Raw genomic sequence first — 14094 nt, forward strand, 5'->3', positions numbered from 1 at the left:
ATGCTCAGATAAAAGTCCTCAAATATTCTTTTTTAAATCAGTATTCATTTTTAAAAAGTTTTCCTTGATTATTTTTAGTAAAATCGGAAAACAAGAAACATAAAAAAATTATAGGAAGTTATAAGTAAATGAATGTTACTACCAGGTGGGAATAATAAGATTTCTCTTTTACTTCCTCATTTCCTCAAGGATAAGCTAAATGTATTTTTTTCTAATGTTATATGATTTTATTATTGAGTTTCTTTTTATCAATATGTATACGGATAATTAATTTTAAATCATGTTTGTGGTAATAATCTATAACAGATTCTGTTACACAAATTCTTATAATTTTTTTAAGTAATATTTTTTAATCTTGGTCGTTTTTTTCAATATAATTTTTTTTCATTTAATTATTTTTGAAAACTAAAATAAATATTTGATTTAAAAATTATCTATAAAATAAATAAAAAAATTATAGTTAAATTATTGTATTTATATTTTATTTGTTACTTTTGTGCTCAACTTTCCTACCTACTATTTTTATCCAACATATTTCTTCCTTTCCTTTCCAGCCGATCATAAATCAATACCTCAAAACACTTTGAAACAGAGATTAATTTATTTGATTTGATTTGTGTTACCATCCCATAAGCTGCAGTACCAAAAGTGCCACCAATTAAGGATACTTTTGGAACTCCATTACAGTTTAGTTGCAGAAATTTCCTACTTTCCAGTGTGCAAATTGAGATTGCACATAAGTTCAGTTCAACTGATCTAATGAACACTACTGATCTTTAATTTAAGGCTTGAATTGTATCACATTTGTGTTTGGCAATTAGCAGTATTCATGGAGCTGTGGTGCTATCTTTCAATTACACGCCTACTGTTTCTAAATTCCCCAGAATCCTTCTCATCCATTCCATATTTATTTAACTTTCCCGTGCCATGCTCCCTGTCTTCGGATCTATGCCAATTACGGTCATTTCCTCGAGGCCCTCTACCATTCCCAAAAGACTGCCGGGATGATCTACCATTCCCAAAAGACTGCCGGGATGATCCACCACGGCTGTTTCCTCGGGACCCTCTGCCATCACCAACTGATCGTCGCCGCGATGGACCATCAAAATCTTCAAAACTCTTCCTATTACGGCCATTTCCTTTAGAATCCCTACCATTTTTGTAAGACTGCTGAGACGATCCATCAAAATCATCACCGAACATATTTTCTCGGCGACCATCAGTAAATCCTGAATTCCGGTTTTTGGTGAAGTTTCTTCTTCCAGAATTGTGCCTATTCCCGTTATTCTGTCTGGCTGGATTAAATTTGTCCCCTTTATTTTTTCTGAATGAATATGCCTTATGTATGTCATCATCCTCGTCAGAGTATAAGCCAGCATCATTGTCGTCCTCCGATTCAGAACCAAAGCTTAATTTCTTAGATGGACCTCTGCCATTACTTCTTCTGCCAGCAGATTTGAAATTGGAAAGAGTGGACCGTTGTTCTTTTGTAACAAAATCAAGTTCGTCATCCTCAGATCCAGAGAACGATGTATTCTTACGAATTGACCGGTATGGTTCACTTCTTTGAGAAGCTGTTCTGTGATTGGCGTACCTTTCATCATCACTGCCTTCGATATCTTCTGACTCTGACAACTTTTCATCTTCTGAGAAATTACTTTTAGATGTTTCCATCCTTCTACTACTATTTGGAGTAGTTTCTAGCTCATAACTATCAACATCATCCTCCTCCTCAAAATCATCAAACCCTATTCCAGGCTTATAAATATCACGATTAGCATATTCTCCATCAGGGGATCCTCTTACTCCGTTGTTCTTCTCAAGATTATCTTCCCACCCCTTATGATTTCCATGTTGAGTATTATTACCTGAAGAGAAATCTTCATTTAAGGCATGAGTATCTGCATACTCAAAAGCAGCAACATCCGCACCATCTGATTCATTGTCATCAAAGTCAAAATTCCAGGCATTGGAAATCTCTTGTCGGCTACCCATCTTATCTAACTTAGGTTTGAAACCCTGTATCCTATCTTGCATCTTATTTTCCAGAAATTCATCAGGTGGGCGCTTACATTCACAATGAAAACATACCATGTTTCTCCTGTAATTCAAGAAGTTGCATCTGCCAGACAAGAGATAAACAAGTCAAGCTAAAAACCTTTCAGCAATAGAAGCTTCAGGGCTCAACATCAGCGTTACAAAAGTTTGGTATACATAATTTTGCATGCTATTAGTGTTAATCATATCCCAACATCATGCTTCACACACTGAGCTTTAATATGATCACTACAATTAGGGATGACCCTCACAATATCGTAGTATCTACACACTACCCGTATGAAAAATACCCGTAAGTATTTATAGATATTTCTGGATTTTGTTTTAATTTTAAATAAGATTACTTAAAAATAATTGTTTAAAATAAAATCAAATAAAAATTAGACCTTAAAGTATAATCCAAATAAATTTGCATAACAAAATATTAAAAAATTAAAATTAGTCTTTCCAAAAAACAATTAAAAAAATTATACTGCAAAGTATAAACTCAAATGAAAGTAATTTATTTTAAAATAAATTTAATTCCATAAGTATATATAAATAAAAACATAAACTTATAAAATCAAATTCTAAACAGTTCTTAAACTTTTAATGTTTCTTTACCAATAACTTTGTTTTGGTCACTTCATTCTTAAAAAAAATATTCATATAAAAATCTCCATCAGTGGGCAGTGAGTATCTATAGTTTGGATACCATGATAACTATACTAATCCAGTTAACAAACGGACAAATAAAATACTCGTATCCATTACATGTACCCATTAGGTATCCATTGCAAATTTTACTTGCTAAATATGTGACCTTAAATTCTTTTGTCATCCCTAATTATAATTGCCAGCTATTCATGAGCACACACTTGTAACAGAAAGAAAGAAACAGGGGGGAGAAGGGCTGTAACAGTGAAGGTTAATGGTAAAATTGAAGGACTTTAAACTTACTCAGTACACTCCCATTCTCCTGGCAGCAACTGTCTCTTGGGACGCTTGGCATCACACTGTAAGCAAGCAGTATTCTTCGCAAAATTCATGAATTCACACCTAAGAAGTAGTATGGTAAGTAAACAGCAGGGAAATAAAAAACTATACGGTGATGTCATCCAATAATGACTTATCCATGCACCATTTATTTCCTAGAATAATCCAATACATCGAATTACCAGAAGAAGGAAGGGAAAAAAGAAAAATTGACTATCGACAGCTATCAGTTAGCCCAAAAATAAAGGCACTCTGATAAAAAAGGAGTACCAAGCATAATAAATTTGTTAAAACAATGTTTTCAAATTGAAATTCACTTGAAACTGACAGCGGCCACTGGTCAGTTGGAAAACTGTGATTGTTATAGCAAAGTAAACAGAGAGATTCAGGGACATACTTGGGACATAGCCAGTCACCTTTCTTCATCTCAACATCATCCCGTCCTATTCGTCTCTTTGGAGGCGGAGGTGGTTGTTTCACTTTTGGTGGTGGTTTTTTAATCACAGGAGGGGGGAGATTTGGATCAATGGGAACCGAACTCAGCTTGACAACCTCATGAAGCAATTTCCGAACCACTGTTTTCACAGACTTCTGCTTAAGAAGTGACTTGTTGATGACTGAACCATCAACAGGATCAAAACCAAAAGTGAGCAGGAGCCGCATGACATCAAGAGTCCGTGCTTCATCCTCTTTGTTTGTTAGCAGATATGCCCGTTCACAACTGTTTCTCAAGCTGCAGGAACTACAGACCTGATATCAATGAATTTCTCATCAAAATTATACAAAATATGTATTTAATCTTCAGTAACGTGTTATGGATTAAACAATGAGACCAACTAAGAGATGGTAAAGGGGATCTAACAAAGAAAAAAGTAGCACGTATGCATGAGTAGGAGAGGGATAAAAAGAATGCCAGCAGAGAAAAAGGAGTTTCTTTGCTGCCAACGACAAATACAGGCACACAGATACAAATTTAAATATCTAGTGTCGGTTGAATGGCCTAAATCATAACTTCTCTTCACTTACAAATGAATATGGAATAAGAACTCAAACAAAGAAACTTTCCACATTCACAATTCACACAACAATTACAAAAAATTGGCACCAAACAAATAATGCTATACTTACATCTCCTTCGTCAAGGTGAGCATGCTTTCTTAAAAGTTTTGCAGAGAAAACCACCTTTCTGTCCATAGTGGGGCATCCATAACCAACCAAAACTTGAATATCCTTCCTCGACAAGGACCTGAAATCAATCATCTAAGGTTTCATCATTGAAGCGCATAAAATCTTCCCATAGACATATTCCTCAACAAAACAAAGCCATAAGTAATAACTACAATATCACCAATAGCATAATGCGTTTGTAAAATGTCAATTAATCAGAAATTGCCTCGAAAAGCAATATCACTGGCTTTTACAATGACTATCTTAAAAGTCATTTCCAAAATTTTATTAGTTAACAATGTAAAACCTTAAACCATTATTGTCACTCTGTTGCATAACCAAACCCATCCAATCACTAAAACGAGTTCAACACTCTCGGCTGCACAAACCTCAATATATCAAAACGGTCTCTTCCGTGATTGAGACACGCCATGTGAACGCTCTTGAAATCCTTGGTGAAATCAAATCCTTCAGCAACCACAGGCGGATTGAACCCTGAGTCGAGGACCATTTTATCCTCGTCCATCCTTCTGTGGTCGAAGTAATTCTGGTGCACGAGCATTTCCATCAACTGGATCCACTCGGGCCATGGGTGAACCAGCTCCACTGCCTTCTTGGGCGGCGGCTCCGGGGGTGTTTCATCGGCAAGAGAGAGCGGCGGCTCAGGTTGGGCGTCGTTTTGAGGGGGAGCGTCCTTGGATTGGCGCCAGGCTCGAATGCGCTGAAGCGTTTCGTGCTTCTGAGAACGCTCTTTCTCGATGGCATCGATCTGATCGAAGACGAAACTGAGACGGGCGGAGAGGGAAGAAGGTTTGGGATCAGGATTAGGGTCTGGTGGGGTTGTAGAGAAAGGTTTGGCGAGAAGGTGAAAGAATGAAGAAAAGGGTCTATGGTGTAGAGAAGAAGATAGATGGAGGCGCCTGGTTAGTAGAAGAGAGAACGCACCATAACCATAACCATAACCCATTACTTAGACCGCAACAGTGTTGTGTTTGAGGGACTATGATAGTATCGCATTCCCCTTTAAACTTAAAACCTCCATGGATACTGTCACAAACCTTAAACCCTACAACTTTGTACCATAGTGTTAGATTGCACCAAGCCTCTCAACTCTATATTTTCTCTTTTTATTTCCCCCCTTTTTAGTTTTTATAACCTAAAGAAATTAAAAATTAAGGATATTAAATATTACCTGAATAACATTTTTATAATTTTATTTTAATTACCTCTAATATTAGTTTGACCACAATTGTGCACACGAATTATAGATTAACGTGCGTGATAATATTGAGACCAAGAGTTTTGAAATTAATAATTTTATGAGTAACTTTAGAATGCACAATTAAAATTATTTCGTTAGAGTTTACTATAATAGTTTGTTAACTTCTTAATTGTTAAACTTAACTATTTTATCTCAAATCCAAGTAACAAGAATATAATAAACATTTAAAATTAAAAAATAATACAGCTGATAATTTACATTTTGAAGCCATTTATATTTGTCCGTTTCTACTTAAATATTTTAGGATCCTTTTGTTGCCAAAATAAGTAAATAACACATTTGTTAACTTTTTAAATCAAATCTAGAATTCTGGTTTCAATTTTAACAACTGAGAAATTATGAGAACTAAATATAAACAATTAGAATTAAGAAACTAAGTTACACAATAAATCAGTATAACTTTCTTTATATGCAGTATCAAATAAAGATTTTTTCTCTAAAATTGGTTGATTATAAACAAAATACTAGAATGAAAAATCATTTTATGCTTTTGTCCAACAATTTCTTTTTAATGATAATTTTAATTTTAACACACTATAAACGTAAAACAAATATATCATTAACTACTCATCATGCACATCACTTCATATGTAAATGATGTCAAAAAGATATTTCAGTATTTATACATTTTAATTAAATTCTTAAGCAATGCAGATAGCTTGTCTTTTTAGAAAAAGGTTACCAAAACATTTCACAAATTTCAGAACTAAATTTTCAGAGAAAATGTTATTTTTAAGGAAAAGAAATATCAAAAACGGGATTTTTACCAAACCAATGCAATTCCTATAATAAATTACGTAAATGGTCCAAATTTAAAAAAATTTACAATAGATAAGAGATGACAACATAACTCAACTTCATAGCGAGAAAAAACTTGTTAGCATGGCTTACTCATTTTTGTAAATTTTTTAAAATTTGCACTATTTTTAATAATTTTTTTTGTAGGATTACACTATTTTGGTAAAAAATCCTATAAAAAACACAGTCTATGATTGTGTGCAGGATGCTGAGCACGTCATCCAAGAATATACACACTATGCTTTGACGAAAGAAAATTGTAAAACAAATTGCAGGGGGATTAACTTAACTTTACACCTGATTAATTACATTACAGAATTATACAAATTTGATTCGTTCTATCGAAAAATGGAGATATTTTTACCATTTTGTACAGGAATGTCACCTTACCAAGCAAAACACTTTTTCAGAACCATTCCACTCTGCATCTCGGGTACAAGTCTTTATCTGCAGCAACATGGGTGGCAGCTAGCAGTTCTTTCTGAACCTTTCGCCTCTCAAAGAACACCAAACATGAAATGGACGTGCATTTCACACCACTTTCAAGAAGCCTATCCCCGCCTCCACAATGGTGACATATCTACCAGAGTTTTAAAAATATAACTATCAACAGAGCAACAAGAGAAAAAGCATCACAAAGCATCAAATCTAAGGGATTTACAGAAAGTAACAAGGTGTTTCTTTGATAGCAGAAGTGGAAAATCAACAGAAAGCTGCAAACTAATCCAAGTACATAGACAGCTTATCATACTTAAGCAAATTTCCCCCCACGCGTGGAATGACAAACAATCCCATTATCAAAAGAGAGAGTTAGACACAATCTCTAGAAAATACTTTTAACACAATGAACAATAGATGAAAAAAACATGCAAATATACTTACAGAAACAAGATGTTGCATCGCTTGCTCTAACTTCGAAGTCTTACTAATTACTGCTGTTGCAGCAGCTACCTCATTTTCTGAACATTGATTGCATAAATGGGCTGATGCCTGGGCCAACCTACCACATAATACACAATGTTTTGAAAGATAGTAATAATCAATTCTGGTTCGATGGGAATTTGAAGTTAATTTATGCTTTGCAGAAGCTTCCCTTGTGGGACGAGGCATCTCTGAAAACCAATGGTTGAGGTCAGCAGCAACAAGCCCAAATACCCGTTGTAAAGCTGGTGTTATTTGTTTATTAATATAATATAAATCATTTATTCTATACGGGGAATCAATTGCCAAAACTTCCAAGGGATCCACAACCATATCAACCAAACGGGCTCCAGGCTCCCCATGGATTACAACATAGGGTATTCTCTCAGCATAACGTGGTTCTGCCCTGCGGTCAACCGTCATTGCCTTAGTGGCCACAATTGCAGCAGGAGGAAGTGATGACATTCTTGACCTGTAGGTACCCAACCGAACCTCCTTCGCAAAGATAAAATCTTTAAAGCAGAATTTTCCCGAAAGAATCCTCTTCCACTGACGTTGCAAATAAGTCTTCACCTGCAGATAGCAAATAAAAAGTATTAACCATTGTTGACATTTAGAATAGAATATTCTACATTTATTGTGTATGGTTTATAGGCAACAAAATTTCAGGTCTAGAGGAAACTATATATCCTCTAATCATTTTTATTTAATGTATTAAGCCTATATACACCCATAACTTGCATCCTCAAACATGGGTTTTCTATCTATCATGTCTCTGCTTTTCCTTTCACTTTAACAAACATGAATTCAGACGAAACAAATATTGTAACTGATAGGATATAATATGATAGGTTATAATGGGTAATAGGTGGCAGGAGAGAGAAAACAGTTGAAGAATTAATTGTTCAGTTTAGGAATTAATTGTTGTTGGGTAGTTAGAAGTGGGTTGCCTTTATAAGAAGGCAAGGGGGGTCTAGTAGAGGGGGGAGTTTTTGATATCAATTGTATAGACAGGAACCTTGATCCTGGGGAGGGGGATTATGCTCCCAGTTACTGGTTGTACATGACATTGGTTGATGTGAATGCATATTTTCATTCTTTTCTTACCATTTGGGTGCTATTGTGTGAGTGTGTGTTGTGAGACAGTTAGGTTTCATACCCAGAAACCTAACAATTTGGTCCGACCTGCCGGATCAAGAAGCTGCCGGATCAAGAAGCTGCCGGATCCTTTGGAGAGGAGAACGTGATGGAAGGAAGAATCGATAATGTGGAAAGGTGGGCCAGCGGACAGAAAATAGTGCTAGCAGAATGGAGAAGAAATATCCAAGAAATAAAAGAAATGATGCAGAATATCAAGATTCAGATAAAGGGCTCAACAAGAAGTGATGAATCTGCCATGAAAGGAAAGAAAGATGGTTCAGAGGAAGAGCTAGAGGAAGACGAGGGCAAAGGGCAGCAGAAGTGGAGGAAGCAGATAGAATTGCCTACTTTTGAGGGGATTGATCCAGAGGGATGGATATCCAGAGCAGAGAAAGTTTTTGAGATCCAAAACGTGGCAGCGGGGGAAAAATTAAGATTGGCCTATGCTAGCATGGAGGGAGGTGCAATCTATTGGTTCAGGGCCTGGGAAAATAAAACCAAGAACCATTCTTGGAAAGGGCTGAAAGAGGCATTGATAAGGGGGTTTGGAGGAAGAGTTAGAGGTTCTGTTTTTGAGAAGAAAAGAGAAACGGAAGCTGCAGTTTTGAGTGTTGATGGTTTTGCAAGAATTAGAGGACAGAATAGGAGAGAAGAAAATATATGTGGAGAGGAAGGCAATGATGAAAACTGTGATGGAAACATTGGTGTGACTGCTGCTGGAAAAGTTGCAAAAGCTGTTGTTTTTACTACTATTGGGAAAGTAGCAAAAGTTGTTGGTGTTGCTGCCCAGGAAGTGGCAGAAGCTGCTGTTTCTGGGAAGGAAAGAGAAAGAGATATCAGTGTAGAAGACAAAAAATGTGATGGAGGCATTGTTTGTGTTGCTGCCCAGGAAGTGGCAAAAGCTGCTGTTTCTGGGAAGGAAAGAGAAAGAGATATCAGTGCAGAAGACAAAAAATGTGATGGAGGCATTGTTTGTGTTGCTGCCCAGGAAGTGGCAGAAGCTGCCGTTTCTAGGAGAGATAGTGGGGTAGGTTGTGATGTGTATGATAAAACAGAGAAGAAGGGTGAAGACAGAGGAAAGAAAGCAGAATATGGTGGGAACAGGGTGACTATGATGGCTGGAAATAAAGTAGAAGATGCAGCTGTCTTGAGTGGGGAAAAAATATGGTTGTCACAAACATACAAAACACTAGAAGACCAATGGCAGAGATATTTCTTTGCAGGGCTGCAATTTAACATTCAGAGGAAACAGTTAGCTCAACATGATGATGATGAAGGAATTGGATGGTCAGATCAACAAGTTCTTTCCTTTTTAGCTTCTAGGATGAACAAATTTGGGCAAGGAGAGGGCTTCGCCAGTACTGCTGCTATAAAAATACAAAAAAGGTTTTGGGGGTGGAAGAAGAGAAAAGAATTCTTGATCATTCATCAGAAAAGAGTTAAAATCCAGGCCCATGTAAGTGGTCACCAGGTCAGAAGGCAATATAGAACAATCATAGGGTCCATGGGAATTCTGGAAAAAAAGCAACTGTTAAAGGAGTCAACAATTTTTTCATATAGACCACCACCCAAACCTCCAGACCTGAATTGGAGGCAGCAGCCAGTGGGTTCCCTTCCTATGATGATTAGCCATGGGAACAAGCACTACTGTACCAACCTTGAGGACAAGGTTGTTTTGCAGCAGGGTGTAATGATAGGATATAATATGATAGGTTATAATGGGTAATAGGTGGCAGGAGAGAGAAAACAGTTGAAGAATTAATTGTTCAGTTTAGGAATTAATTGTTGTTGGGTAGTTAGAAGTGGGTTGCCTTTATAAGAAGGCAAGGGGGGTCTGGTAGAGGGGGGAGTTTTTGATATCAATTGTATAGACAGGAACCTTGATCCTGGGGAGGGGGATTATGCTCCGAGTTACTGGTTGTACATGACATTGGTTGATGTGAATGCATATTTTCATTCTTTTCTTACCATTTGGGTGCTATTGTGTGAGTGTGTTGTGAGACAGTTAGGTTTCATACCCAGAAACCTAACACTAACTTTCATATCAGATGAAGTATCCAGCACAAATAGTTGGAATTCTACTATATCCTTATACCATTTGTTCTAACAAAGACATTGCTTGTACAAAGGATCTAGAATATTGGCTTTCCACCAAGACAGTTTCTATTACAATATTGTCACAAAAATATAAAATAAAATCAGGATAAGTGAACCAAGCATCTTAATTATGCAGCAGAAAACAGCGTGGACATATACACGAGCATCAATTGCACCAGATTCACACTATGTAGTAGCCAAAAAATTGGAATAAATTATAATGGAATGCAACTCATTGAAACTGCAACTCACAAAATTTGGCCACAAGTAACAGGCTTAATATCTAGGGTCCAGCATAAAAGACAACAAAATAGAGGAAGATGTAAACCATAAAATTCAAGTAGGATGAATGAGATGAGAGAGTGCCTCAACTTGTGAAAAAAAAAAGAGATTTTAGTATGTGATAACAATAATCAGGGTAGCTAATAGCTATAGTCTTTGTATTTTATGACCCGTAATATACAATAGTCTCCACTGTGCAATTGATACAGGGAATTCATCACATTTTTCTCATTTTCTCTCCCTATAACAAATTTTAAACGACTATTACTTTCAGTGTGATGTATATATAAAAGGCTTAATCTGCTAGCATTTATACCTCCAATAAATCCTTTTGCTGAAAAAAGAGTCTCAAAGACTTCTCCAGTATCTTTGCAACTGCACCACATGTGTCCCTGCGAACTGTCTCAATACCTTTGGCATCAAAAACAGGTTCCATTTGATGAGGACTTTCATAACTGTAGCCAACATATCGTTTCTTAGTAAGAAGGAAACATGGGTGATAAACTTTCTCCATCTTCAAGGAGACAGGGTTTGGATTCATAGCAGAGATGGCAGAGGCAATCTCATTCCCAATTTGGAAAGACTCTTTCAAAGTGCGTCCTTTAAGAAGGACAAACATACTGCAGAAAATACAATCACTTAATTAATTTTTTTAATTATAGCCCTGCCACCTTACTAATCTTGAAGGAAGGAAATGGTACTACGGTAAAAAGTAGCCATTGGCTATCTTTCATTGTTTCAGAACCCAACCAACTGTATGTAAATGCTGTTGGAAGTAAAAAATTGAAAATGAGGATCAGGAAACCTCCAAAATAAGAGACCTGGGTATGCCATAGGCAAATCTCAGGAGACAATAATACATTTTACTCTAATTACACATGGTATGTAGTTACCTATCAGTATCTCCATAAATAACTCTAGCATTCCACTTTTCATGTTGATTTACAAATGATATAGCCTTTTCCAGTGTACTACGACCACACTGAACAATACTGTCTGCAAGTTCTGCACAGGGCATGCGACCACTAAATCCAGCAGCAGTGTAACCATACGTTACATTCGCTATGAGCTTCAAAGCAAGCTGTCTCGCATTAAATATCTGAAAAGATAATTATATTACTGAGTAAATACTATTTAAGTCTTTTAAATTAAGCAAATAAAAGAATCATTCCTTACATCACAAATAGCAGATATAAGTAAATTCATGAACTAAAAAACATTTAGCATGCATTCAGTTGGAATATTTTATAAAATTTCTCAATTTCATTTTTTTTTTCAAAAAATAATTGGAGGATTTCAGAAAATCCTCCCGACTACAAGAATCACAATTTAGTGTTTTCTTTTGTACAGTATAAGCAATAAATATAACAAAATAAAACAAAAGAACATAGATTCTTGATATTTGTACTCAAACAAACATTGGGCACAATGAAAAGGAATTCAAATCCATACCCGCTGAAGAACTTTCTCTGCAGGAGCCAATTTTTTTATTGCTTGTTTTACCATAATTCTAGTAGTCAATATTTCTTCCAATAAGCGGGGCAGTATACCTCTTCGAACCTGTATGAGTATGCACAGCACAGTACAGATTATAGTCATCCTTTCGACAGGAGTTACTTACAAGAATAATGAAACATCTTCTGGCTAAAAAGATACAGTTTGTTGTACAGAGCAATGGAAATAATTAGTACTAGATGAAAGAAAATGCTGTGCATATGGTCTTTGGGATATGGAAAGTGATTAGTTAAACAGAAACTATGCACATAATTTTTAGAAATTAAAAGTTCAGCAAATATAAGCCATTCATTCAGCTCCATTAATATTAAGTTCAAGAATCCTTCATCTGTATGTGCACAATGAATTACGTAGGAGAGATGGAAGACTATTAGGTTTCTGGATGTGAAACTGTTAGGTTACTTTATGCAAGTAACCTAAATCTATGCTCTCTTCTCACTCAAACACTAGAACAACAGAAATGAAAGTATGTATGTATGTATTATTGTTTCTGTAGAGTATAGAAAATTACAAGTGTAGTCTCCCCCAAAGAAGCCTATCTTCCTCCACTGGCAAATATGTCTAGTCTATACTCAATGAATTCCCTCCCTGAATAGAAATCAAAGAAGATTATTTATAGTGCCGCATTATAATATCTCATTCCCACATTCCTTCCCAACTGAAACAACCGTTCGGCCTTTAACGGTTAATATCATTCGGTCTAGCTTTCCTCAGCCTTTCTTCTTCTCTCCGTTTAGCTAGCGTTTGGCCTCTCTTCCCCACCGTTCAGTATTAGCATATATAACGTTCGGCCCTTACTTCTCTTCTCTTACCCGTTCGGCCCTTACTTCTCTCCTCTTACCGTTTGACCCTTACTTCTCTCCTATTTTATTCCTGTTAGATGTTAAGTTGTGTGTTTATGTTAATTGGGCTTAGCCCATTATGTATTTAGGGTTTAACCCTTATCTTACATTATAAATAAACTACCCTATGTGTATGCTAAACACATAAGGGAGATTTCTCCTAATCTTCTCTACTATTTCACATGGTATCTAGAGCTTAGGTTTTGTTCCAGCCAGTTCCACAGTCTCCGGTACCCATCGCCGCCGCCGTTGCCGCTGCTGTCGCCGCCACCGTCGCCGGAGTTCCAGAATCGATCGACGACCACACCATCGAAATCGTCTCGGTCGGGCGACCACCATGGTACAAAGATCGCGGTGAACGGACCACCCACGCGCCGCCGCAAAGGTCACCAGATCCGCCGCTTCCCGCAGCGCGTGCCGGCGCGTCGCCAGCGAGATCCGCCGCCGACCAGGATCGTCGTGCTCGCCTCCTCGTCCTCTTTCTGGATCTGTTGTCGTTGCGTCAATCAGAGCACTTTGGATTTTTTGTAGGGTTTCTCCCTCTCCATGGCTGTCCAACTTGATGATCGGAGTCGGTCTCGCCAGCCAAGTAAAGGACGTCCAAAATGTGACCACTGTGGCAAGCTAGGCCACAAAATTGATAGATGTTATGCGCTTCATGGACGTCCTCCCCGATCATCGTCTGCAGACCATCCTACTTCATCAAATACCATAAATAACCCTGTACTCTTTCAGGAATTTCTCAGATGGTATGAGGACCGTCAGCACTCTAGTTCCACTACATCTGCTTCTGTTATACGCACAGGTACTCCTTTTGTTGGTCTGACTCACTCTCTCGGATTTGGGTCCTTGACTCAGGCGCCACCGATCATATCACTGGTAACAAGTACTTGTTTTCTTCCTTGTCATGTCCGAATAATTTACCCTCAGTAACGATGGCTGATGGGTCTAGAGTCTCATCTCATGGTATTGGTACTGTTCATATTTTTCCGTCCATATCCATTGATAATGTACTTT

The 14094-nt window shown here is 37.0% G+C and overlaps 2 protein-coding genes across 5 annotated transcripts in view; both read right to left on the bottom strand.

Annotated features, from left to right (window-relative positions):
- Nucleotides 1–582: 582 nt before the first annotated feature.
- Nucleotides 583–5308, bottom strand: LOC124822029 (zinc finger (Ran-binding) family protein). Its single transcript, XM_047293980.2, has 5 exons — nt 4590–5308; nt 4162–4279; nt 3431–3783; nt 2998–3096; nt 583–2122 (listed from the first exon to the last, which is right to left on the bottom strand). The coding sequence occupies exons 1-5, from the start codon at nt 5165–5167 to the stop codon at nt 844–846; spliced, it is 2427 nt and encodes an 808-aa protein (XP_047149936.1). The 5' UTR covers nt 5168–5308; the 3' UTR covers nt 583–843.
- Nucleotides 5309–6537: 1229 nt separating this feature from the next.
- Nucleotides 6538–14094, bottom strand: part of REV3 (recovery protein 3) — a 35669-nt gene continuing 28112 nt past the window's right edge. For all 4 annotated transcript variants that reach the window (XM_088116090.1, XM_088116091.1, XM_088116089.1 and 1 more), the window contains 5 exons: nt 12173–12280; nt 11614–11819; nt 11037–11340; nt 7163–7774; nt 6538–6860 (listed from right to left, as the gene is read on the bottom strand). In XM_088116090.1, coding sequence (XP_087972216.1) covers nt 6687–6860; nt 7163–7774; nt 11037–11340; nt 11614–11819; nt 12173–12280 — 1404 coding nt within the window. In that variant the 3' untranslated portion in view covers nt 6538–6686. The remainder of the gene's footprint in view (nt 6861–7162; nt 7775–11036; nt 11341–11613; nt 11820–12172; nt 12281–14094) is intronic.

Source organism: Vigna umbellata, chromosome 5 (assembly GCF_029865625.1).
Source record: "Vigna umbellata cultivar VRB3 chromosome 5, Vumbellata_1.0, whole genome shotgun sequence".
NCBI classification, from domain to species: domain Eukaryota; kingdom Viridiplantae; phylum Streptophyta; class Magnoliopsida; order Fabales; family Fabaceae; genus Vigna; species Vigna umbellata.